General features: G+C 47.2%; 1 protein-coding gene across 3 annotated transcripts in view; it reads right to left on the reverse strand.

Moving 5' to 3' along the window:
- Positions 1-27,649, reverse strand: part of DRP2 (dystrophin related protein 2) — a 195,755-nt gene that overhangs the window by 56,186 nt on the left and 111,920 nt on the right. For all 3 annotated transcript variants that reach the window (XM_075324062.1, XM_075324061.1, XM_075324063.1), the window contains exons 12-16: positions 26,008-26,093; positions 23,675-23,832; positions 20,172-20,338; positions 12,975-13,086; positions 11,011-11,147 (exon numbers count right to left, since the gene is read on the reverse strand). In XM_075324062.1, the coding sequence (XP_075180177.1) occupies positions 11,011-11,147; positions 12,975-13,086; positions 20,172-20,338; positions 23,675-23,832; positions 26,008-26,093 (660 nt within the window). The remainder of the gene's footprint in view (positions 1-11,010; positions 11,148-12,974; positions 13,087-20,171; positions 20,339-23,674; positions 23,833-26,007; positions 26,094-27,649) is intronic.

Genomic DNA, 27,649 nt, shown 5'->3' on the forward strand with positions numbered 1-27,649 from the left:
TAGTCCCACTAGTGCCAAGACATTTGCAGCACGTCTGCCTGCGTTGCACACTCCAACTAATTATAACTAAGCCATTATACTAGCACACACTCAGTGTACCTAGTGGCATCCTATACGTGGCTATTGGACTTTGCTATAGTCCCACTAGTGCCAAGACATTTGCAGCACGTCTGCCTGCGTTGCACAATCCAACTAATTATAACTAAGCCATTATACTAGCACACACTCAGTGTACCTAGTGGCATCCTATACGTGGCTATTGGACTTTGCTATAGTCCCACTAGTGCCAAGACATTTGCAGCACGTCTGCCTGCGTTGCACACTCCAACTAATTATAACTAAGCCATTATACTAGCACACACTCAGTGTACATAGTGGCATCCTATACGTGGCTATTGGAATTTGCTATAGTCCCACTAGTGCCAAGACATTTGCAGCACGTCTGCCTGCGTTGCACACTCCAACTAATTATAACTAAGCCATTATACTAGCACACACTCAGTGTACCTAGTGGCATCCTATACGTGGCTATTGGACTTTGCTATAGTCCTACTAGTGCCAAGACATTTGCAGAGCGCATCTGCCTGCGTTGCACACTCCAACTAATTATAACTAAGCCATTATACTAGCACACACTCAGTGAACCTAGTGGCATCCTATACGTGGATATTGGACTTTGCTATAGTCCCACTAGTGCCAAGACATTTGCAGCACGTCTGCCTGAGTTGCACACTCCAACTAATTATAACTAAGCCATTATACTAGCACACACTCAGTGTACCTAGTGGCATCCTATACGTGGCTATTGGACTTTGCTATAGTCCCACTAGTGCCAAGACATTTGCAGCACGTCTGCCTGCGTTGCACACTCCAACTAATTATAACTAAGCCATTATACTAGCACACACTCAGTGTACCTAGTGGCATCCTATACGTGGCTATTGGACTTTGCTATAGTCCCACTAGTGCCAAGACATTTGCAGCACGTCTGCCTGCGTTGCACACTCCAACTAATTATAACTAAGCCATTATACTAGCACACACTCAGTGTACCTAGTGGCATCCTATACGTGGCTATTGGACTTTGCTATAGTCCCACTAGTGCCAAGACATTTGCAGCACGTCTGCCTGCGTTGCACACTCCAACTAATTATAACTAAGCCATTATACTAGCACACACTCAGTGTACCTAGTGGCATCCTATACGTGGCTATTGGACTTTGCTATAGTCCCACTAGTGCCAAGACATTTGCAGCATGTCTGCCTGCGTTGCACACTCCAACTAATTATAACTAAGCCATTATACTAGCACACACTCAGTGTACCTAGTGGCATCCTATACGTGGCTATTGGACTTTGCTATAGTCCCACTAGTGCCAAGACATTTGCAGCACGTCTGCCTGCGTTGCACACTCCAACTAATTATAACTAAGCCATTATACTAGCACACACTCAGTGTACCTAGTGGCATCCTATACGTGGCTATTGGACTTTGCTATAGTCCTACTAGTGCCAAGACATTTGCAGAGCGCATCTGCCTGCGTTGCACACTCCAACTAATTATAACTAAGCCATTATACTAGCACACACTCAGTGAACCTAGTGGCATCCTATACGTGGATATTGGACTTTGCTATAGTCCCACTAGTGCCAAGACATTTGCAGGACGTCTGCCTGCGTTGCACACTCCAACTAATTATAACTAAGCCATTATACTAGCACACACTCAGTGTACCTAGTGGCATCCTATACGTGGCTATTGGACTTTGCTATAGTCCCACTAGTGCCAAGACATTTGCAGCACGTCTGCCTGCGTTGCACAATCCAACTAATTATAACTAAGCCATTATACTAGCACACACTCAGTGTACCTAGTGGCATCCTATACGTGGCTATTGGACTTTGCTATAGTCCCACTAGTGCCAAGACATTTGCAGCACGTCTACCTGCGTTGCACACTCCAACTAATTATAACTAAGCCATTATACTAGCACACACTCAGTGTACCTAGTGGCATCCTATACGTGGCTATTGGACTTTGCTATAGTCCCACTAGTGCCAAGACATTTGCAGCACGTCTGCCTGCGTTGCACACTCCAACTAATTATAACTAAGCCATTATACTAGCACACACTCAGTGTACCTAGTGGCATCCTATACGTGGCTATTGGACTTTGCTATAGTCCTACTAGTGCCAAGACATTTGCAGAGCGCATCTGCCTGCGTTGCACACTCCAACTAATTATAACTAAGCCATTATACTAGCACACACTCAGTGAACCTAGTGGCATCCTATACGTGGATATTGGACTTTGCTATAGTCCCACTAGTGCCAAGACATTTGCAGCACGTCTGCCTGCGTTGCACACTCCAACTAATTATAACTAAGCCATTATACTAGCACACACTCAGTGTACCTAGTGGCATCCTATACGTGGCTATTGGACTTTGCTATAGTCCCACTAGTGCCAAGACATTTGCAGCACGTCTGCCTGCGTTGCACACTCCAACTAATTATAACTAAGCCATTATACTAGCACACACTCAGTGTACCTAGTGGCATCCTATACGTGGCTATTGGACTTTGCTATAGTCCCACTAGTGCCAAGACATTTGCAGCACGTCTGCCTGCGTTGCACACTCCAACTAATTATAACTAAGCCATTATACTAGCACACACTCAGTGTACCTAGTGGCATCCTATACGTGGCTATTGGACTTTGCTATAGTCCTACTAGTGCCAAGACATTTGCAGAGCGCATCTGCCTGCGTTGCACACTCCAACTAATTATAACTAAGCCATTATACTAGCACACACTCAGTGAACCTAGTGGCATCCTATACGTGGCTATTGGACTTTGATATAGTCCCACTAGTGCCAAGACATTTGCAGCACGTCTGCCTGCGTTGCACACTCCAACGAATTATAACTAAGTTACATTGTCAGGGATATTTATTCTTTATTATTCTGCTGTTAATAAAGCTAGACCACCACTGCAATCTTCACCACCTCTCAATTTTTACTACCACATTTTCAGTCCACAATCTTGTCGCAATCAACATGAGTGGCAAAATGACAGATGCTGGTGGAAAGGGGAAGAGGCGTGGTGGAAAAGGCAAAAAAGGTTTTGTCAGTGGGGAAGGTGCCAAAGCTCCATTATCATCTGCTGAAGATAGACCATCTACTAGCAAAAGTAAGATGTCTACTACTTATTGTGGACAATCCGATGTGCTCCCTTTTTTACGGACACGAACAAGAGGAACAAAGGTAGATGATGGGCAAAAAAGGAAAATGCTTGAATGGATCTCAAGTGGTCCAACAAGTGCCCTCTCAGCCACTTCAAGTACCGCATCCAAAAAACACCATTCCTCTGAGTTGTCATCCCAATCACACTTGATTTCTCCCAGCTCTGAAGTCTCCATCAGCCCTGCACAGTATGGTGGAACTGAGATGGCTGAGTCTGCAGAGCTGTTCAGTCACACTATAGCCTGGGAATCAGAGGTCTGCTCCCAAGCTACAGTGAGTACAGAACAGGAAATGGTCTGCAGTGATGCCCAGAACCTTTGTGACTCAGATTCAGGCCGTGAGGACCAAGTTTCTGAGCATAATGTTGACCCTTTGTCACAAACTGTAACACCTGTGGTTATAGACAATGAGGAACATACTGATGAAGATGAGACGCAGATACCCGATTGGGATGACAACTTAAATATTCGGTCAGGGCAAGAAGAGGCTCGGTCTGAGGGGGAGGGGAGTGCGAACACAACAATTGATGATGACGTTCTAGATCCCACCTACTGTCAACCCCCAGTCAGGCACTCGAGGAGGTCAACAGAGGCGGTGGAGGAGGATGCAACCGACGACGAAGTTACCTTGCGCCTTCCTGGACAGAGTCGGAGCACTGGTAGCACGTCTACAACTGCATCCTCAGCCACCACTCTGCCTATGAGCATTATTCGGGGTGGATCAACAGGTCGCATGGCCTCTAAGCCTTGCCTAGCCTGGGCCTTTTTTCACATCGAAAAAGATCGCCCAACTCATGTGATATGTAACATTTGTCATGATTCTGTTAGTAGAGGTCAAAACCTCAGCAGTTTGACAACTTCTTCCATGAATCGTCACATGAATAAATATCATAAGTCCCGGTGGGAAGCTCACCGTGCTGCAATGCCGGCTAGCGGAGCGAACCATCCACCGCCCGCCCCTTCCAGTGCATCCGCGCGCTCTTCATCTTCTAGGACTGTGGGGACAGCTGTCACACCTGTTTTTCCACGCAAAACTTCCACCACTGTAACCGCAACAGGCAGTTTGCTTGTAAGGTCGTCAGTTGGTTTGGAAGGGGAAACAAGTGAGTGTGTACAGCTCTCTCAGACATCGATAGCACCAACGTTGGATGAAGGCAACATCATGTCTCCGCCTGCACTTTCCTCACAAACCTGCATTTTTCCAGGGACACCCTACTCAACACCGTCTACACACAGCAGCCAGATCTCTGTCCCTCAGATGTGGTCAAATAAAAGGCCACTTCCTCCGACCCATGACAAAGCTAAGAGGTTGACTCTATCCCTCTGTAAGCTGTTGGCTACCGAAATGCTGCCTTTCCGCCTAGTGGACACACAGGATTTTAGAGACCTTATGTCTGTCGCTGTGCCCCAGTACCAGATGCCTAGTCGCCACTACTTCTCTAAGAAAGGTGTGCCCGCGCTACACCAGCATGTCGCACACAACATCACCGCTTCCTTGAGAAACTCTGTGTGTGAACGGGTGCATTTCACCACCGATACTTGGACCAGTAAGCATGGACAGGGACGTTACATGTCGCTGACTGGGCACTGGGTAACTATGGTGATAGATGGTGAAGGGTCTGCTGCACAAGTCTTGCCGTCCCCACGACTTGTGTGTCAATCCTCTGTCTGTCCAAGTTCCGCCACAGCTTCTGCATCCTCCACCTCATCTGGGTCCTCCACCTCCGCCCCAAGCCTGCCTGGTCAGGCCACCAGCGTTCTCACTGCGCAGAAGGAATCACGCACGCCTCATTACTATGCTGGCAGCCGAGCGCAACGGCATCAGGCGGTCTTTAGCTTGACATGTCTTGGTAATAAGAGTCACACAGCTGAGGAGTTGTGGTCAGCTCTGCGGTCCGAGTTTAATAAATGGTTGTCTCCACTCAACCAGCAGCCTGGTAAGGCCGTGTGCGACAATGCTGCAAACCTGGGTGCGGCCCTTCGCCTGGGCAAGGTGACACACGTACCTTGTATGGCTCACGTGTTGAACCTTGTCGTGCAGCAATTTTTAACACACTATCCCGGCCTAGATGGCCTTCTGAACAGGGCACGAAAACTGTCTGCTCACTTCCGGCGTTCAAGCTGCTGAGCGACTTGCATCGCTACAGAAGTCTTTCGGCCTGCCGGTTCATCGCCTGAAATGCGATGTGGCGACACGCTGGAATTCAACTCTCCACATGTTACAGCGACTGTGGCAGCACCGCAGAGCCCTGGTGCAATACGTCATGACGTCTAGCCTGGGCCAACGAGATGCAGAGGTGGGGCAGATCACCCTGATGGAGTGGTCTCAGATCAAGGACCTATGCACCCTTCTGCACAGTTTCGACATGGCGACGAATATGTTTAGCTCTGACAATGCCATTATCAGCATGACGATTCCAGTCATTTACATGCTGGAGCACACGCTAAACACTATTCGGAGTCAGGGGGTGGGACAACATGAAGGGGAGGAACTACAGGAGGATTCATATGTGCAAGGGACAACAACATCACCAAGGTCCAGACGTTCATCATCACCAACGCAGCAGGCATGGGACCATGGGGAACAGGGATCGACAAGGGCGCATAGTAGCAGGCGAAATGTTGAGCAAGGTGCAGGAGAACATGAAGAAATGGAGGACGAACTGTCCATGGACATGGAAGACTCAGCGGATGAGGGAGACCTTGGTCAAATTTCAGTTGAAAGAGGTTGGGGGGAGATGTCAGAGGAAGAAAGAACGGGTAGCACCTCTATGCCACAAACACAGCGTGGACTTGGTCCGCATGGCTGCGCAAGACACATGAGTGCCTTTTTGTTGCACTACCTCCAACATGACAGTCGTATTGTCAAAATTAGAAGTGATGATGACTACTGGATTGCCACACTATTAGATCCCCGGTACAAGTCCAAATTTTGTGACATAATTCCAGCCATAGAAAGGGACGCACGTATGCAGGATTATCAGCAGAAGCTGTTACTCGATCTTAGCTCGGCTTTTCCACCAAACAACCGTGCAGGTGCAGGGAGGGAATCTCCCAGTTGTAACTTGACAAACATGGGACGGTCTCGTCATCTTCACCAGTCTACCCGTACCAGTAGGACCGTATCTGGTGCCGGTAACAGCAATTTTATGGAATCTTTTCATAATTTTTTTAGACCCTCTTTTGCAAGGCCACCAGAGACAACAAGTCTGACACATACTCAACGGCTGGAGAGGATGATACAGGAGTATCTCCAAATGAACATCGATGCCATGACTGTGCAACTGGAGCCTTGCTCCTTTTGGGCTTCAAACATAGAAAAATGGCCAGAGCTCTCCAGTTACGCCTTGGAGATTTTGTCGTGTCCAGCTGCCAGCGTTGTCTCTGAACGTGTATTCAGTGCTGCTGGGTGTGTGCTGACAGATAAGCGCACGCGTCTGTCCAGTGACAATGTGGACAGACTGACGTTCATCAAAATGAACAAGTCATGGATCCAGAAGGAATTTACTACCCCTGTGTCATCCTAGGGAGAGTAAATGCTTGTGGATTTTGAATGTGCTTGATGCAAATCAAAACATCCTGTTTGCAACTAGGGCCCAAGTGCTGCCACTGATGGGGTGGGTGTCTGTGTGGCCCAATTTTTGGAAAAAAGGGAGACTCCGCTTGGAGTAACCCTTGCTTACATTGTTTTTAAAAGAAGCCAAGATGAACAAGTCATGGGTCAGCAAAGACTTTGCTACCTACCCCGGTGTCATCCTGGGGACGGTTAATTATGGGGTATTTTTGAATGTGATTGATGCAAATGTAGCTGTGAAGTGTACAACTAGGGCCCAAGTGCTGCCACTGATGGGGTGGGTGTCTGTGTGGCCCAATTTTTGGAAAAAAAGGGAGACTCCGCTTGGAGTAACCCTTGCTTGATGTGTTTTTAAAAGAAGCCAAGATGAACAGAGCTGGGATCAGGAAAGACTTTGCTACCTACCCCGGTGTCATCCTGGGGACGGATAAGAATGGCGTATTTTTGAATGTGCTTGATGCAAATCAAAACATCCTGTTTGCAACTAGGGCCCAAGTGCTGCCACTGATGGGGTGGGTGTCTGTGTGGCCCAATTTTTGGAAAAAAAGGGAGACTCCGCTTGGAGTAACCCTTGCTTGATGTGTTTTTAAAAGAAGCCAAGATGAACAGAGCTGGGATCAGCAAAGACTTTGCTACCTACCCCGGTGTCATCCTGGGGACGGATAAGAATGGCGTATTTTTGAATGTGCTTGATGCAAATCAAAACATCCTGTTTGCAACTAGGGCCCAAGTGCTGCCACTGATGGGGTGGGTGTCTGTGTGGCCCAATTTTTGGAAAAAAAGGGAGACTCCGCTTGGAGTAACCCTTGCTTGATGTGTTTTTAAAAGAAGCCAAGATGAACAGAGCTGGGATCAGCAAAGACTTTGCTACCTACCCCGGTGTCATCCTGGGGACGGATAAGAATGGCGTATTTTTGAATGTGCTTGATGCAAATCAAAACATCCTGTTTGCAACTAGGGCCCAAGTGCTGCCACTGATGGGGTGGGTGTCTGTGTGGCCCAATTTTTGGAAAAAAAGGGAGACTCCGCTTGGAGTAACCCTTGCTTGATGTGTTTTTAAAAGAAGCCAAGATGAACAGAGCTGGGATCAGGAAAGACTTTGCTACCTACCCCGGTGTCATCCTGGGGACGGATAAGAATGGCGTATTTTTGAATGTGCTTGATGCAAATCAAAACATCCTGTTTGCAACTAGGGCCCAAGTGCTGCCACTGATGGGGTGGGTGTCTGTGTGGCCCAATTTTTGGAAAAAAAGGGAGACTCCGCTTGGAGTAACCCTTGCTTGATGTGTTTTTAAAAGAAGCCAAGATGAACAGAGCTGGGATCAGGAAAGACTTTGCTACCTACCCCGGTGTCATCCTGGGGACGGATAAGAATGGCGTATTTTTGAATGTGCTTGATGCAAATCAAAACATCCTGTTTGCAACTAGGGCCCAAGTGCTGCCACTGATGGGGTGGGTGTCTGTGTGGCCCAATTTTTGGAAAAAAAGGGAGACTCCGCTTGGAGTAACCCTTGCTTGATGTGTTTTTAAAAGAAGCCAAGATGAACAGAGCTGGGATCAGCAAAGACTTTGCTACCTACCCCGGTGTCATCCTGGGGACGGATAAGAATGGCGTATTTTTGAATGTGCTTGATGCAAATCAAAACATCCTGTTTGCAACTAGGGCCCAAGTGCTGCCACTGATGGGGTGGGTGTCTGTGTGGCCCAATTTTTGGAAAAAAAGGGAGACTCCGCTTGGAGTAACCCTTGCTTGATGTGTTTTTAAAAGAAGCCAAGATGAACAGAGCTGGGATCAGCAAAGACTTTGCTACCTACCCCGGTGTCATCCTGGGGACGGATAAGAATGGCGTATTTTTGAATGTGCTTGATGCAAATCAAAACATCCTGTTTGCAACTAGGGCCCAAGTGCTGCCACTGATGGGGTGGGTGTCTGTGTGGCCCAATTTTTGGAAAAAAAGGGAGACTCCGCTTGGAGTAACCCTTGCTTGATGTGTTTTTAAAAGAAGCCAAGATGAACAGAGCTGGGATCAGGAAAGACTTTGCTACCTACCCCGGTGTCATCCTGGGGACGGATAAGAATGGCGTATTTTTGAATGTGCTTGATGCAAATCAAAACATCCTGTTTGCAACTAGGGCCCAAGTGCTGCCACTGATGGGGTGGGTGTCTGTGTGGCCCAATTTTTGGAAAAAAAGGGAGACTCCGCTTGGAGTAACCCTTGCTTGATGTGTTTTTAAAAGAAGCCAAGATGAACAGAGCTGGGATCAGCAAAGACTTTGCTACCTACCCCGGTGTCATCCTGGGGACGGATAAGAATGGCGTATTTTTGAATGTGCTTGATGCAAATCAAAACATCCTGTTTGCAACTAGGGCCCAAGTGCTGCCACTGATGGGGTGGGTGTCTGTGTGGCCCAATTTTTGGAAAAAAAGGGAGACTCCGCTTGGAGTAACCCTTGCTTGATGTGTTTTTAAAAGAAGCCAAGATGAACAGAGCTGGGATCAGGAAAGACTTTGCTACCTACCCCGGTGTCATCCTGGGGACGGATAAGAATGGCGTATTTTTGAATGTGCTTGATGCAAATCAAAACATCCTGTTTGCAACTAGGGCCCAAGTGCTGCCACTGATGGGGTGGGTGTCTGTGTGGCCCAATTTTTGGAAAAAAGGGAGACTCCGCTTGGAGTAACCCTTGCTTACATTGTTTTTAAAAGAAGCCAAGATGAACAAGTCATGGGTCAGCAAAGACTTTGCTACCTACCCCGGTGTCATCCTGGGGATGGATAAGAATGGCGTATTTTTGAATGTGCTTGATGCAAATGTAGCTGTGAAGTGTACAACTGGGGCACAACTGCTGCCACTGAAGGGGTGGGTGTGTGTGTGGCCCAATTTTTGGAAAAAATGGAGACTCCGCTTGGAGTCACCTTGCGGTGTTTTACATGATTTTAGAAGGGCGTGCCATGCCTATATCTGTGTGTCCTCCTCTTTTTCCTTGTCCAGCTGTTTTGTTTTCGCATGAGTATATGTCCTTGTCACTTTCCAATGTGTTTGAGTTGTTTGTCACCTTTAGGACACCTTTGAGGGTGTTTTCTAGGTGTTTTTCTGTGTTTGTGATTGCCTGCCATTGTTTCCTATGCAGTTCGAGTTCGGTTCGTCGAACGTTCGACGAACCGAACTCGAACGGGAGGTCCGTTCGGCGAACCAACCTCGAGCCGAACCGCGACCGGTTCGCTCATCTCTAGTGAGAAGTCCTCTGATATCCTTACCCAATCTCCATGTCATTTTAGTTGAGTATGGGAACCTATCAGGTTATAAAATTAATGCCAGAAAAACAGAAGCCCTGCCGCTAAATTTAAAGCCTCCCACTCTCTCAGCCTTACAGTCAGCATATGCATATGCTTGGAAAAAGGACCATCTAAAATACCTGGGGATACATTTAACAGACTCCTATAAAACACTATACGCACATAATTTCCCTTCTTTCTTCGAAGATCTTAAAAAGACATTAGCCAAATGGGACAAACTTCGCCTATCTTTCTTTGGGAGGATGGCCTCTGTCAAGATAACGATTCTGCCAAAATTTTTGTACTTATTAGAGACACTTCCTGTACCGATCCTTCGGTTGGTGATCCGGAGATTCCAGAGTTGGCTAAATGCATTTATATGGGTATATAAATGTCATCGGATCATACAGCTGGTGCTGTTGGCCTCTAGAAAGATGGGTGGCTTGGCTTTCCCAGACATGTGGAAGTACTACATAGCCACACATTTAAGGCGTATTCCTGCCTGACTGGGCCTGTCTTCGGTGGGTAAATGGATGGATGTGGAGTGCACCTGGGTGGCCCCTGTTCATCCGGCTGCTTTGTTGTGGATGAGCTCTCCGGGCACCCCTGATTGACTCCTGCTGGGTAAATTTTTGAATGTCAATTTTGCATTTAGTTAATCAGTAGCCTCCAGGGTCAATATTACTGTTGGACCCCTACCGCCCCTGTCTGACACTGGCTTGGGTCTCTGATCCATCCTGATGTCTTATCTAGCCAGAGAGTCTGCTCCTCCTCACACATAACCACTTAATTGATTGCATATCTTGCTCTCGCTCATTCCATTTTTTGCAATATAGTAAATAAAACAAATAAAAACGAATCTGTAAGGATGACATTGATCCTATTCATAGGAACCTTGGTTAGCATAACTTACGTGTCAGTAACTTCAACTTCAAGCACAGACTGCACAGGCAGGTAGCCCCGCTGGGGATGGCGGCTGAAGTACTGACGGGTCCTAAATTTATTCTTTAGAGTGGTAGCAAAATCTCTCATCTTCTCTCCTGAAGTTGTCTGCAAAAAAGGGTAATGTGCATAATTTATTTAACTAATTGTATTATTAAAGAATAAATGAACATGAAAACATCCATCTAGTACTATTACTGCACATTTGACTTTGATTTAATCACTGATATACTGTAATGTGAACTAATAGAGAAGAGAGGGATGGGAAGACACAATGGGATCTGTACAGATTCTGATTCTACTACTGATTCCAACACTCCACCCGATAAGTTCTCTGGTGTCTGCCATCAACGCAGGCAGACTTGGCGGCGACCTGCAGAGTGCTAATTCATATGTAGGATAGCAAGAGTTAATCTCTGCTAGTCTGCTTCTTAGTCTCCTTTGATCCCATGTTGTGGGGGAGCCTATTACATCTGCTCTCCTGCTATATATGCTGGCTAGATCCTTCCTTATATACCAGCTATAGTTTATCTTAGGTAAGGTGTTGCGATCCAGACAATCTGGAGGTTGTGGTACTTGTTGCTGAGTGCGGTTGTGGAGTTAACCCTTGTTGTCTTTTGTTGCCACCTTCCTGCTCTTGCTTTTCTCCTGAGTCTCTCATTGTCTACTCCTGTGTGTGTGCAGTATCAGAGTTTTGGTTTCCTCTTATCTTTCTTATCTGTGTCCCCTTCTCACTTCTGCCCATTTCATCCCCGGTGGGAGGGGGGAATCAGATTACATCTGGTTAGGAGCATAGCCAGTCATGGGATTCAGGCATCTCCACCATCAGGAGTATCTCTGAGGTTAGGGATATCATTCGGCCTATGTGTCTGAGTCTTTCAGAACAGCAAGCTCCATTACATTACTAAATCATGGCGGCTGGGCAGTGTACTGAGCGATGCAGGTGAGTAGTATACTTTTTTATTTTAGGAATCAGTACTTGTGTGGGTTAAATGTGGGGGATATCATTCTGTGTGGTAATATTGTGCGTGCCATTATACTGTGTGTTGGGGCTGTGAGGGCCGTAATACTATGTGGGAAGCCATTACACTATCTTGGGCACTCTGGGGGGCCTTTATACTATTAGAGGACAGTGTAGGGGCCATAATACTGTGTGAGTGGACTCTGGGAGCCATTATAATGAGTAGAGGACTGTGTGAGGGCCATAATATTGTGTGAGTTGACTGTGGGGACCATTATGCAATGAGTGGAGACTATGGGGGTCATTATACTGTGTGTGGAAAGCTGTTTGGAGCCATAATATTGTGGGGGGAGGCGCAGGGAATGATAATTGTTGAGAGAACATTATACAGTGTGGGGGCAATAATACTGTGTGATCAACTGTGGGGACATCATACAGTGAGACCTGTAGGGTCCATCATACTGTGTGTGAGGAACTCTGGAATCCATCATACTGTGGTGTGGGGTACTGAGTGTAGAGCGCTGTGGGGTCCATTTTACTGTGTGTGGTGCTGTGGGGTCCACTATATTATGTGTGAGGGATTGTAGGATCTATTATTCTGTTTACATTGGGCTGTGGGGTCCATTATACTGTGTGGGAGGGGCTATGGAGTTCATTAGACTGTGAATATGGAGCTGTGGGGTCCATCAGACTGTATGTGGGGGCTGTACTGTATGTGGGATACTGTGAGGTCCAATATATTGGGTATAAAGAGATGTGCGGTCCATCATACTTTGAGTGTGGGGCTATAGGGTCCATTATACTGTATGTGGGAAACTGTGGGGTCCAATATATTGTGTTTAGAGAGATGTGGAATTTCCCTATAGTGACAGTGAGCAAAGATCTTGAATACTAGAGAGTGGTGGAAACAAAAGGCTTATGTGAAATGTTTTCCACCAAACGTAGATATAAATGAAAATAAATCGTGTACATACCGGTGTGAAATATTCCATGATTGGATAATGGAGCTTGTTTCCTTTCCCTGCTTGTCCGGTTAAGAAACAGGACTGGCATATATCCACCCCAAACTGCTTCAAGCTGCGATACCTGAAAATCAGAAATAATTCAGTTAATAAGAGTAATTCAAGGCTTAAAGAATAACTAAACATTTATTTATCTTTTTATCATTTTATCCATCCAGCATGGAAAGTTCTGAAACTTTATCAGGGGATTTGTGTTCACTGCTATAAAGAAGAAGGGAATTTTGTTTACTTACCGTAAATTCCTTTTCTTCTAGCTCCTATTGGGAGACCCAGACAATTGGGTGTATAGCTTCTGCCTCCGGAGGCCACACAAAGTATTACACTTTAAAAAGTGTAACCCCTCCCCTCTGCCTATACACCCTCCCGTGCATCACGGGCTCCTCAGTTTTGGTGCAAAAGCAGGAAGGAGGAAACTTAAAAATTGGTCTAAGGTAAATTCAATCTGAAGGATGTTCGGAGAACTGAACCATGAACCAAAAGAACAATTCAACATGAACAACATGTGTACACAAAAGAACAAACAGCCCGAAGGGAACAGGGGCGGGTGCTGGGTCTCCCAATAGGAGCTAGAAGAAAAGGAATTTACGGTAAGTAAACAAAATTCCCTTCTTCTTTGTCGCTCCATTGGGAGACCCAGACAATTGGGACGTCCAAAAGCAGTCCCTGGGTGGGTAAAAGAATATCTTGATAAAAAGAGCCGAAAACGACCCCCTCTTACAGGTGGGCAACCGCCGCCTGAAGGACTCGCCTACCTAGACTGGCGTCTGCCGAAGCATAGGTATGCACCTGATAGTGTTTCGTGAAAGTGTGCAGACTAGACCAGGTAGCTGCCTGACACACCTGCTGAGCCGTAGCCCGGTGCCGCAGTGCCCAGGACGCACCCACGGCTCTGGTAGAATGGGCTTTCAACCCTGAAGGAAGTGGAAGCCCAGAAGAACGGTAGGATTCAAGAATCGGTTCCTTGATCAATCGAGCCAAGGTTGACTTGGAAGCCTGCGAACCCTTACGCTGGCCAGCGACAAGGACAAAGAAGGCATCTGAACGGCGCAGGGGCGCCGTGCGAGACACGTAGAGCCGGAGTGCTCTCACTAAATCTAATGAGTGCAAATCCTTTTCACATTGGTGAACTGGATGAGGGTAAAATGAAGGTAAGGAGATTATCCTGATTGAGATGAAAAGGGGATACCACCTTAGGGAGAAATTCCGGGACCAGACGTAGAACCACCTTATCCTGGTGAAAAACCAGGAAGGGGGCTTTGCATGACAGCGCTGCCAGCTCCGACACTCTACGGAGCGATGTAACTGCCACTAGAAATGCCACCTTTTGCGAAAGACATGATAAAGAGACCTCCCGCAGCGGCTCGAAAGGTGGTTTCTGAAGAGCCGTTAGCACCCTGTTGAGGTCCCAGGGTTCCAGCGGACGCTTGTAAGGTGGGACTATGTGGCAAACTCCCTGCAGGAACGTGCGGACCTGCGGAAGCCTGGCTAGACGCTTTTGAAAAAATACGGAAAGCGCCGATACTTGTCTCTTGAGAGAGCCGAGAGACAAACCCTTGTCCATTCCGGATTGAAGAAATGAAAGAAAAGTGGGTAAGGCAAAGGGCCAGGGAGTAAAACCCTTGTCAGAGCACCAGGATAAGAAGATCCTCCAAGACCTGTGATAGATCTTGTCGGACGTTGGTTTCCTGGCCTGTCTCATAGTGGCAATGACATCTTGAGATAACCCTGAGGACGCTAGGAGCCAGGACTCAATGGCCACACAGTCAGGTTGAGGGCCGCAGAATTCAGATGGAAAAACGGCCCTTGAGACAGCAAGTCTGGGCGGTCTGGGAGCACCCACGGTTGACCCACCGTGAGATGCCACAGATCCGGGTACCACGACCGCCTCGGCCAATCTGGAGCGACGAGACTGGCGCGACGACAGTCGGACCTGATTTTGCGCAGCACTCTGGGGAGCATCGCCAGAGGAGGAAACACATAGGGAAGTCGAAACTGCGACCAATCCTGAACTAATGCGTCCGCCGCCAGAGTGTCTGTGATCTTGAGACCGGGCCATGAATGCCGGGACTTTGTTGTTGTGCCGTGACGCCATGAGATCGACGTCCGGCGTTCCCCAGCGGCGACAGATCTCTCGAAACACGTCTGGGTGAAGAGACCATTCCCCCGCGTCCATGCCCTGTCGGCTGAGAAAATCTGCTTCCCAGTTTTCTACGCCCGGGATGTGAACTGCGGAGATGGTGGAAGCTGTGGCTTCCACCCACTGCAGAATTCGTCGGACTTCCTGGAAGGCTTGACGACTGCGAGTGCCGCCTTGGTGGTTGATGTAAGCGACGGCCGTGGCGTTGTCCGACTGGATTCGGATCTGCCTGCCCTCCAGCCACCGATGAAAGGCCAATAGGGCTAGATACACTGCCCTTATCTCCAGAATATTGATCTGAAGGGATGACTCTATCGGAGTCCAAGTTCCCTGAGCCCTGTGGTGGAGAAAAACCGCCCCCCACCCTGACAAGCTCGCGTCCGTCGTGACCACAGCCCAGGTGGGGGGTAGGAAGGATTTCCCCTGCGACAGAGAGTTGGGAAGGAGCCACCACTGAAGTGACGTCTTGGTTGCAAGGGAAAGAGAGACGTTCCTGTCGAATGAAGTCGACCTCCTGTCCCATTTTCGGAGAATGTCCCACTGGAGTGGCCGCAGATGGAATTGCGCGAAGGGCACTGCCTCCATCGCTGCCACCATCTTCCCCAGGAAGTGCATGAGGCGCCTCAAGGGGTGTGACTGACCCCGAAGAAGAGATTGCACCCCTGCCTGCAGAGAAAGCTGTTTGTCCCGCGGTAGCATGACTACCGCTGACTGAGTATGAAACTCCATCCCAAGGTACGTCAGTGATTGGGTCGGTGTCAACTTGGATTTTGGAAAGTTGATGATCCATCCGAACTGCTGGAGAGTCGCCAGAGCGATGGAAAGGCTGTTTTGACACGCCAACTGAGAGGGTGCCCTGACCAGAAGATCGTCTAAGTAGGGAATCACCGAGTGGCCCTGAGAGTGTAGGACCGCCACAACAGATGCCATGACCTTGGTGAACACCCGTGGGGCTGTCGCCAGGCCGAAAGGCAATGCCACGAACTGAAGGTGTTCGTCCCTGATGGCGAAGCGCAAAAAGCGTTGATGTTCGGGTGCGATCGGCACATGGAGATAAGCATCCTTGATGTCGATCGATGCTAGGAAGTCTCCTTGTGACATTGAAGCGATGACAGAGTGGAGAGATTCCATCCCAAACCGTCTGGTGCTCACATGTCTGTTGAGTAGTTTGAGGTCCAGAACGGGACGGAACGAGCCGTCCTTCTTTGGCACCACAAACAAGTTGGAGTGAAAGCCGCGACCATGTTCCTGGAGGGGAACAGGGATCACAACTCCTGTTTTCAGAGCGTTCACCGCCTGAAAAAGTGCATCGGCTCGCTCGGGGGGCGGAGATGTTCTGAAGAAACGAGTCGGAGGACGAGAGCTGAACTCTATCCTGTAACCATGAGACAGAATGTCTCTCACCCATCGGTCTTGAACATGTGGCCACCAGGCGTCGCAAAAGCGGGAGAGCCTGCCACCGACCAAGGATGCGGTTCGGGGATGCCGAGAGTCATGAGGAGGCCGCCTTGGAAGCAGTGCCTCCTGCGGCCTTTTGGGGGCGTGACTTAGCCCGCCACGCATAGGAGTTTCTCTGGCCTTTCTCCGGCCTGCTGGACGAAGAGGATTGGGGCTTGGTGGAGGGACGAAAGGACCAAAACCTCGATTGTATCTGTCGTTGCTGAGGTCTCTTTGGTTTGGACTGGGGTAAGGAGGAGTCCTTTCCCTTAGATTCCTTAATAATCTCATCCAATCATTCGCCAAACAATCGGTCGCCAGCAAACGGCAAACCAGTTAAGAACCTCTTGGAAGCCGAGTCTGCCTTCCATTCGCGCAGCCACATGGCCCTGCGGACTGCCACAGAGTTAGCGGATGCCACCGCTGTACGGCTAGCAGAGTCTAAAACTGCGTTCATGGCGTAGGAAGAAAAAGCTGACGCCTGGGAAGTCAAAGACGTAACCTGCGGAGCAGAATTACGTGTAACCGCATTAATCTCAGCCAGACAAGCTGAGATAGCTTGTAGTGCCCACACGGCTGCAAAGGCCGGGGCAAAAGACGCGCCCGTGGCTTCATAGCTGGATTTCATCAGGAGCTCTATCTGCCTGTCAGTGGCATCCTTTAGCGATGATCCATCTGCAACCGATACCACAGATCTAGCCGCCAATCTAGAGACTGGGGGATCCACCTTGGGACATTGAGCCCAACCCTTGACAACGTCAGAAGGGAAGGGGTAACGTGTGTCAGTAAGGCGCTTAGTAAAGCGCTTGTCCGGAACCGCTCTGGGCTTCTGGACAGCATCTCTGAAGTTAGAGTGATCGAAAAACGCACTCCGTGTACGTTTAGGGAACCGAAACTGGTGTTTCTCCTGCTGAGAAGTCGACTCCTCTACAGGTGGCGGTGGGGGAGAGATATCTAACACCTGGTTGATGGACGAGATAAGATCATTTACTATGGCGTCCCCGTCAGGTGTATCAAGATTGAGGGCAACGTCAGTGTCAGAGCCCTGAGCTGCGACGTCCACCTTGTCCTCCAGAGAGTCCTCACGCTGGGAACCTGAGCAGCGTGAAGAAGTCGGGGAAGATTCCCAGCGTGCCCGCTTAGCCGGTCTGGGACTGTGGTCCGGGCCGGAGTCCTCCACGTGAGACCTAGGGCCCCCCCTGGGAACGTGCTGCGGCGCGGGCAGAGAGGGGCCTGGGGGTGAAGATCCAACAGGGCCCGGGGCCTGTGTAGGGACCGGTCTGGACTGCAAAGCTTCAAGCAGTTTGGCAGACCATTTGTCCATAGACTGAGCCATGGATTGTGAGAGTGACTCAGAGAGTTTTTCAGCAAAAACTGCAAACTCTGTCCCTGCCGCCTGGACAGGGGGAGCAACGGATTCTACCTGAGCCGAGGGGCCCACTAGTGACCGAGGCTCCGGTTGTGGAAGCAAAACAGGGGTTGAGCATTGCTCACAGTGAGGGTAGGTGGAACCCGCAGGTAACTTAGCCGCACAAGAGGTACAGGTCGCAAAATAACCCTGTGTCTTGGCCCCCTTGCTCCTTGTGGACGACATGCTGTTGTCTCCTAGGAGAGTGATCACTGAGGGTATATGGGAAGGGTATACAGCCCGACCGAACAGAAATATATAAATATATATAGTATCTATTCCGGCACCCTAAGGGGACCAGCACCGGGTGACCGGTGTGGCTTACCGACCGCTAAAAAGCGGAGTGTGTGTCCTCCAGATTCCCTGCCTTAGGTCTCCCAGCGTTGCAGAGCTCTTTCCAGGAAATCTTCCACAGGCAGAATGCCAAAGAAATGGCTGCCGGAGCTCTCAGGGGAGGAGAGGAGCCGTGGGCGGCGTTAGAAAAGTGCGGGAATCTGGAGTCCCCACAGTGATCAGTGAGGGGGGGAGGAACATACAGGATGCCCTGGCCCTCACAGCCGACGTCAGGTCGGCAGTCCCGCCCTTATCCCTGATAGACAGGCCCGGGGGCGGGAGTTTTGCTACTAGGCCGCAATTGAAGCCGGGGACTAAATTTAATACCGCGGCCGACAAACAGGCGCGGTCGGCGCGGAAGTCTGCCGGCCGTCACAAATAAGCAGCTGCTGCAGCGTCCGGGATGCAGGCGCTCCATGCACATCCCCCATGGGGGTACAGAGTACCTTAGTGATGCAGGGCCCGGTCCCTGAGGATAAACAAACTCCTGTCCGACAGATTCCCCCAGGGGCTGCGGAGGGAGCACGGTCCCAGTGACTGGATGACCGCTCAGGATCCCACTTCTCCCAGAGCCGCTAAGGGATGGTGAAGGAGACGGCATGAGGCTCCTGCCTTTGTACCCACAATGGGTACCTCAACCTTAACAGCACCGCCGACATAGTGGGGTGAGAAGGGAACATGCCGGGGGCCCCGTGGGGGCCCACTTTTCTTCCAACCGATATAACTAAAATGAGAAGATGAGTGGATGTGTGCCTCCTTCCACACAAAGCATAAAACTGAGGAGCCCGTGATGCACGGGAGGGTGTATAGGCAGAGGGGAGGGGTTACACTTTTTAAAGTGTAATACTTTGTGTGGCCTCCGGAGGCAGAAGCTATACACCCAATTGTCTGGGTCTCCCAATGGAGCGACAATGAAATTACGCTTTTCCTAGCCAGTCATTTATCCTGTGGCTATGATATGAAGGTCAATTGGGAATAAATAAGAGCTTGGAATACCCTTTAAAAACTCAAGAATTTTTCTTTTCCCCCTTGCAATCCATCTATTTGAGTGTAACTGACTTTTTTAAGCATTATTTTACAGTATACTGGATACTAGTTACCTTTTATATTACATGATCTTGTTTTAAAATTGAGACATTTTATTTCTAATTATGTTTTTTCAACCCTATCACCCTAATAGATACAACTATTATGTATGGGTTGTTACCTGTAGGGTAGGGAATGCCAAATCCATGTGTTTTTAGTTTTTAGCCACTTTTATGTAAGAAAAACAATTAATAGGTTTGCAAATTAAATAAACTTTGTGTCTTTGCTACTTTATAGAATGTTATCATAAGTTAAACAAAAACTTGCAGCACTTTTTTATTGCACAGCTGGAGTGGTACTTTAAATGTAAGCACACTGCCTGCTATCTCATACTCACCATCCGGTGGATTCACCTTCTAGCTCTGTCACTCCTGTTGATCTCCAGGGATTTGTGACCTGTCGGCAGCTCCAGTGTTTCATGGAGGCGCCGGAGGTCACATCTCAATACAAGTCTATGAGGGCCTCGCTCTGGCTCTCATAGACTTGTATTGAGAGCTTGTGATGTAAGTTCTGATTTCCGGTCAGTCAGAAGTTACAGTCACAAGATGGCGTTGTCAGACCGGAGCAGCGTCAGTAAAAGGTAAAGCCACTGGAAAGTGAGTACAAGACCGGGGGCAGGGGGTTTACATTTAATGCGCCGATCCCCCAATATTCTAGAATGGTACTTTAACAATTTTGTTGCTTGATATACACAGTTATAACTGGATTTCTTATGCGCCAAGGGCATTTCATGATTGCATATACAAACCTAAATCCCTTTATTGGACACTGTTTACAGATGGAGCACTTAGTCTGGTGCTTGACAGTCTCAGCTAACGTCACTCGATGTAGTACTGGAAGCCATACTAAGGACTGTGGTTCCAGACTTCCCCATTCAAGAAACTGAGACAACTCCAGATAAGATGTTCCATTTCCCTTTTAAAACAAGAAAAAATTGAAGTAATTTTCGAGACCAGATTCCAAAATAAAGTGGAATTAGCAAATATCAATAAATGAATTAAATTAGAAATTGCAGCAATGTAAAACAGTAAAAAAAAATACATAAATGAATACAATTATTTTGCAAACAATAAATCAGACCACTTTAAATCTGTGAAACTAAAGGTAAAATAAAATAAAAGGTGTGAGATTGTGTCATTTCTTTTTCAGGCATTGGATGAATTCACATATATATCTATCTGTGTGTGAATATATATCTATATTGGATAATATTTGTAAAGATTTTATGGATGCCTGTTTTTAAAAATCTAATCACCTCCAGGGACACGTTTTGAAAGACAAAAGGAAACTACAATCTAATATAAAACTTCATATAACTGAAGGAAGAATGAATTGTCTCATTACCAAGGTGCCACACAAGAAACATTTTACAATGGGAAAAACCAGTGAGCTGTCTCAAGACATGGATGCCATAATACACACCATGTATGGAGGCCAAAAAGCATTACATATCACCCTCAAAACACTATACTAACAGTGAAGTTTGGATTTGGGAACATGATAGTGTAGGGATGTTTTTCAGCATACGTCACTGGAAAACGTCAAATAACTGTAGGAAGGATGAATGGAAAAATGTAACTAGACAGTCTTGATAAAAATCTGCTGCCATCTACCAGGATGGTGAAAATGAAATGAGGGTGGACATTTCCGCAAGACAATGATCCCAAACACACAGCCAAGAAAACTCTCAATTGGTATCAGGGAAAGAAAATAAAGCTGCTAGAATGGCCGAGCCAATCACCGGAACTGAATCCAATAGAAAATTTACGGATGGAACTAAAGCTCAGAGTTCACAAAAAGAGCTTATCTAAAGGCCGCTTTACACGCTACGATATATCTAACGATATGTCGTCGGGGTCACGTCGTAAGTGACGCACATCCGGCATCGTTTGACATATCGTAGGGTGTGACAGCTACGAGCGACTGTGAACGAGCAAAAATACTCACCTTATTGTTGCTCGTTGACACGTCGCTCATTTTAAAAAAAATCGAACGTTCTTCTGCGCGCTGGTTGTTCATCGTTCCCTAGGCAGCACACATTGCTCCATGTGACACCCCGGGAACGATGAACTGCAGCTTACCTGCGTCCTGCCGGCAATGCAGAAGGAAGGAAGTGGGCGGGATGTTTACGTCCCACTCGTCTCCGCCCCTCCGCTTCTATTGGCCGGCCGTTGTGTGACGTCGCTGTGACGCTGAACGTCCCTCCCCCTTCAGGAAGAGGATGTTCGCCGCCCACAACGAGGTCGTTTGGGAGGTAAGTACGTGTGACGGGAGGTTACGACTTTATGCGACACGGGCAAAAAATTGCCCGGAATGTACAAACGATGGGGGCGGGTGCGATCGCTAAAATTGTAAATAACTAATGAACGAATAAAGTTGTGCTACAACCAAGCACACCATTGTTTTTCTTATGAAATTATCAATCAGTTTGATGTGTTCAATGGCCCTCTTCCCATTGGAAAAAATAAAGTTGGATCCAAAATTACCAACTTCAAAATGGCCGCCATAGTCACCACTCATCTTGAAATGTTTCCCCCTCCTATATACTAATGAGCCACAAACAGGAAGTTGATATCAACAACCATTTCCATTTTAAAGAGGTGTATCCATATAAATGGCCCACCCTGTGTGTATGTGTGTGAATATATATATATATATATATATATATATATACATACATATATATATATATATTCACACACATACATAGATACACCACCAGGAGCTCATACATTCCAGACAAGTCTATAAACAACCAGGAGCCCATGCATTTTAGACACATACACACTCTTACCAACCCCTTCCGATGGTCTAATCATGGTCACATTGACCAGTCACATGATTGTGATATCCCCAAAGGTCTTGAAGTTTTGCAGAGTACAAGACCTGTGGTGACATCACGATCACTTGACCGAACACATGATGTCACCAAAGGTCCTCAGGCAGTCTCCATATCGGAAGCTGCACAGATTATAATCAGTGTAGCTCCTGCTGTAGACGCTGGGGCCCCAAGAGAGTATGTATGTATGTATCTATCTATCTAAATATATTTATATTATATATGTATATATATATATATATATATATATATATATATATACTGTGTATAGATAGATAGATATATAGAAAAATGGATAGATAGAGGGATAGATGGATAGATAGATAGATAGATAGATAGATAGCTATAGCAATACACACACCACAGCATTATTGCCATGTAATGTAAGGTTTTATACAGAGCCATTTTCATAGATCTCATTATTATTTAATTGGTCAGGCTCTATTATCATATTATCACATTAATATTATTATTGGCATTATATTAATTTTTCTTTATATATTGATACAATAATTAAAGATCAATAACTTATAAATTGCATAAACTTTTTTTCGCTGTCACTTAGCAGTGGATCCATTAATAATAGATGAAGAAAATAATTTGAAATTGATGTGAATGGGCGATCTATGAAAAACATTTAACGGATGATTCAATTAAACTCTCTGGATCTATATGTTGCTCATTGTACATGGATGAGAAAGCTTGTTGTGTGAATGTTTTGCATCCAAGATTTCTCCCGTGCCTCCCCCATACTCTGGAATGCTCTACCACAACATATCAGACTCTCACCTACCTTGACAAGCTTCAAAAGGAACCTGAAGAACCACCTCTTCTGACAAGTCTACAACCTGCAGTAACCCTCAGTCTGATACAACGCCGCACGACCAACTCTACGGTATCACCTACTGTATCCCCACCCATCCCCTGTAGACTGTGAGCCCTCGCGGGCAGGGACGTCTATCCTCTTGTACCTGTCTGTGCCTTGTATTGTTTATGAATATTGTACTTGTCCCTACTAGGTGTACCCCTCTCACATGTAAAGCGGCATGGAATAAATGGCGCTATAATAATAAAATAATAATAATAATGTTCCCTTAAATTAATGGTTTGAGTACTAAAACGATTAAATACACTATATAAAAGTTTTGATTAGCTTTAACTATTTCCTCTTATTTCACACTACATTCACCACACTCATTTTGTTAAAGCAGGAGATCTACTAATAGATCTTCCTTTTTGTATTTTACTGGAATCAAAGGAATTAAAATAATAGAATCATAGAATGGTAGAGTTGGAAGGGACCTCAAAGGCCATCGGGTCCAACCCCCAGCGAAAGCAGGTTATCCTAAATAATCCCAGCTATTATTAGACATAAAAAAATGAACTAAGCAATGAAATGTTTGTACACCTACAAATCGAAAGCAGCTCCTGACACTGGGCTCAACATTACTTCCTCCAAAGGCTGCAACCTCCCCAAGCTGTCGGGGAATCTGAATGGCCTCATGCAGGAGAAGGCCAAGCTGCCGCTGATCACAGGTTCCTTCAGCTCCGGCTACTTGTGAAAATAAATCTGAAAAAACATACATTGCATTAGACAAAAAAAAAACGGCGAAACAAAGCAAAGCATTTGGGTAAAGGTTAACAGGAAGACACAAGTGTAGACTATTGGGTAAGTCTAAGTTATTGGTGGGAAGCCTCACATACTCTATTGTCAACCAAGGGGTGTAATGGTTAAAAAAGGCGTCTCAACTTCTGAGAGAAGCTGAATCGTTTTGATTCTGAAAATATATAATGGACCAAACCAGTGGTGATGCAAGAGTAAAGGCCCCGTCACACACTACGATATATCTAACGATATGTCGTCAGGGTCACGGTTTTCGTGATGCACATCCGGCATCGTTAGAGATGTCGTAGCGTGTGACACCTCCGAACGACTGTTAACGAGCAAATATACTCACCTTATCGTTGCTCGTTGACACGTCATTCATTTTCATAATGTCGTTCCTCCTTCTGTGCTCCGGTTGTTCGTCGTTTCCGAGGCAGCACACATCGCTCCGTGTGACACCTCTGGACCGACAAACAACAGCTTATCTGCGGCTGCCGGCAAGGAGGAAGGAAGGAGGTGGGCGGGATGTTATGTCGCGCTCATCTCCTCCCCTCTGCTTCTATTGGGCGGCCGCTGTGTGAAGTCGCTGTGACGCCGAACATCCCTCCCCCTTCAGGAAGAGAATGTTCGCCGCCCACAGTGACGTTGTGAGGGAGGTAAATGCGTGTGAAGCGGGTTAACGACATTGTGCGCCACGGGTAATGAATTGCCCGTGACGCACAACCAACGGGGGCGGGTGCAATCGCTCATGCGATCGCATGATATATCGGAGCGTGTGACACTGCCTTTTGCCAGACATTTCCTTTACCACCAGGTCTGTGGCTGTGTCCAATTTCACCGCTGGTTCCCCGGGCATGCGCAGTGCACTGACGAAGAGAGGGTGCACACTGTCAGTGAGGTCAAGATGTGCAGAGGGTTAATCTGCAAGTTAATAGCTGTGCTGCCACTGCACTAACAGCCCGCCTAACGGGAGGCAATGAATTTTAATCCACTTGGTATCTGCCAGCTCTTTTTGACATAGAAGCATGGCTGGTGAGTCTTCAGCCACCGCTAAGTATATAGTAAGCGGATTAGAATAGACTGAATGAGGCCTTAAACTGTTAAAGAGAATCTGTCAGGAAAAACAATAAGAAACCTGTGGAAAAGAAAGCGCAATAGGGTCTTACCCTGACAAACAAGAGGGGAAAGAGAGGGTAATCCTACTCACCAAATCGGTTTGTGACAGGCACAACTCCTATAACAGCATAGATCTGGATCAATGGCAGCAGTACCCCAAACGGCTGATAACAGAAGGAGATAGTAGAACGGGGCTTTCATATACCGCGCCAAAGATCACTGATGAATTCTTGGATTAATGTAAACTTTTATTTTTGCACAGGTCTACGCGTTTCAGGAGGCTCAGCTCCCTTCCTCAGGACCAACAGGCATAAGATACATCAAATCTGTATTTGATGTATCTTATGCCTGTTGGTCCTGAGGAAGGGAGCTGAGCGTCCTGATACGCGTAGACCTGTGCAAAAATAAAAGTTTACATTAATCCAAGAATTCATCAGTGATCTTTGGCGCGGTATTTGAAAGCCCCGTTCTACTATCTCCTTCTGTAAAGAGAATCTGTCAGCAGGTTTTTGCTATGTAAGCTGAAGACAGCATGCTGAAAGGGATAATACAGATAATTCAGGGATGTCTGTCTTGTGAAGGTCCAATCTGTTGCTTATTTGCTATGTTTGTTTAACCAGCAGCACTTCTCATTGCTCGGACTATGTCACACACACCATAGTCCGGCACACACCCTCCTCTGAGTTACACCTCACTGTCAATCGACAATCTCTAGAGAGAGCCTGGTGTGGGTGCGGAAGCTCACTCAGCTCTGCTACATGGCTAAATCTGAAAGCTCTGATTGTGTCAGAATAGCTGCACCAACTAATCTAAGTGATACATGATTGGATTCAGGATCTCTAAGTAATCTAAGTTATAAATTGTTGGATTCAGGATCTCTTTGCTTTCATCACGCTGCTCTCAGATGAGGTAGCAGAAGCCTGCTGACAGAATATGATACTGCACAAAAAACACACAGTGAGCAAAAGATAAAATTGAAAATCTGCATGCACAGCCATCTGAACCATGCAATATAATACTTACACTGTAGTTTTCCTTTCACGTCACAATCACATAAACACACTATCCCAGCCTTAAAAGAAAGGGCCCGTATTCTTCCAACTCGAGCACTGTAAAAATTAAAGGAGACATTCACATAAGATTTTGGAAATAAATAATGAGTAGGTTGGCACTACGATCTGCAAGTAAATGAATGGAGTAGTATATGGAGATGGTATCATTTTTTAAGTTCCAAGTCAGTTATATCATAGCCGCATGTGGTGATCAACAGAAAACAGTGAAATGTGAATAAGAGCAAAGCAAACAACTGTGGCACTCACCCCGTGGCTAAAAAGTTATCCCTTAATTGCGTACCGGATAAAGACAGCAAAAAAAAGTTACAAATGTTAAACACTGCCAAGGGAATCTGTCAGCAGGTTTTTGCTGTTCTTTCTGAGAGTTGCAAGATGTAGGGACAGAGACCATGATTCCAGCGGAGTCACTTATTAGTCTGTGTGCTGTGTCAATGAAAACAGTTTTTTTTATCATCAGGTGATTATCACTACAGGACTCGGTGCCTCATGTCTAATAGTCAATTGCTTGGTGTAACCCTGCCCCCATCACTGATTAGCAGATTGCTGTCAATGCATAGTGGAAACAGAAAGCTGCCAATCATTAGTGTGGGTAAGGTTATACACAGCTCAGCATTCTGTGCACTGCTAGATCTGCAGCAGAGAAAACAGGGATTTAATCAAAACTGCACCATGCAAACCAGCAAGTGACCGCTGGAATCAGGTTCTCAGCCCCTACATCATGCTGCTGTCAGATTACATAGCAAAAGCCTGATGATGGGGTCCTGTTAAAACCAATTAAACTGAATTTGTCAGCAGGTTTTTGCTGTGTAAAGTGATGACATCATGATGTTACGGGTTAAAACACTGAATTCATCGATGTGTCGCATAACAGGCTGTGTGCTGTTGTGTAATTACAATGAATGTTTTATTACCATAATATTATCACTGTCAGAACTACAGCTCATGCGGGCAGTTGTCTAACCATGACTCCTCCTCTGATAAGCAGTTCACTGTCAATATATAATGTATATGCAAAGTTGTGGTGTGGTGGGGTTAGCTTTCTGAGCCCTGCTACATGCTACTGTCGCGGGCGGCGGGGCGCTGCGCTCGCTAACGCTCGGGTCCGGCGCTGCGGCTGTTGCTCGGTGGCTCGAGCGGTGGGCCGGATCCGGGGACTCGAGCGGCGCTCCTCGCCCGTGAGTGAAAAGGGGGTGGTTTGTTTGGGGATTTAGTCCGTGACTCACGGGTTGTGGTGAAGATGGGCACCACCGCTGCTGGTGACGGGGATCCCGGGAGCGATGGTAGGGAGCAGCTGGGATGTTGTTTTCCTCCTCCGTGGGTAGGGGTTGGTGGTCTCGGGGCCCGGTGGTGTGATGGGGAGGCAGGGTTGGTGAGGTGCAGGGATGCAGGGACAGCGCGGCACGGTGCCGGATGGCACGGGTGTACTCACTCAGCAATAGATGCACAAAGTCTCCGGTAAACCAAACGGCTGGATGGACGGGTCCCGCAGCCGGCTGCAGTGTCTCTCCCCGGACAGGTGATTGTGGCTGTCTCTCCCTGCACCTTTGTGTACTTTGTTGACTCCAATGGCTTCCCAACTGTAGTCCGCTTCC

Source organism: Anomaloglossus baeobatrachus, chromosome 9 (genome assembly GCF_048569485.1).
Source record: "Anomaloglossus baeobatrachus isolate aAnoBae1 chromosome 9, aAnoBae1.hap1, whole genome shotgun sequence".
In the NCBI taxonomy this organism is placed as follows: domain Eukaryota; kingdom Metazoa; phylum Chordata; class Amphibia; order Anura; family Aromobatidae; genus Anomaloglossus; species Anomaloglossus baeobatrachus.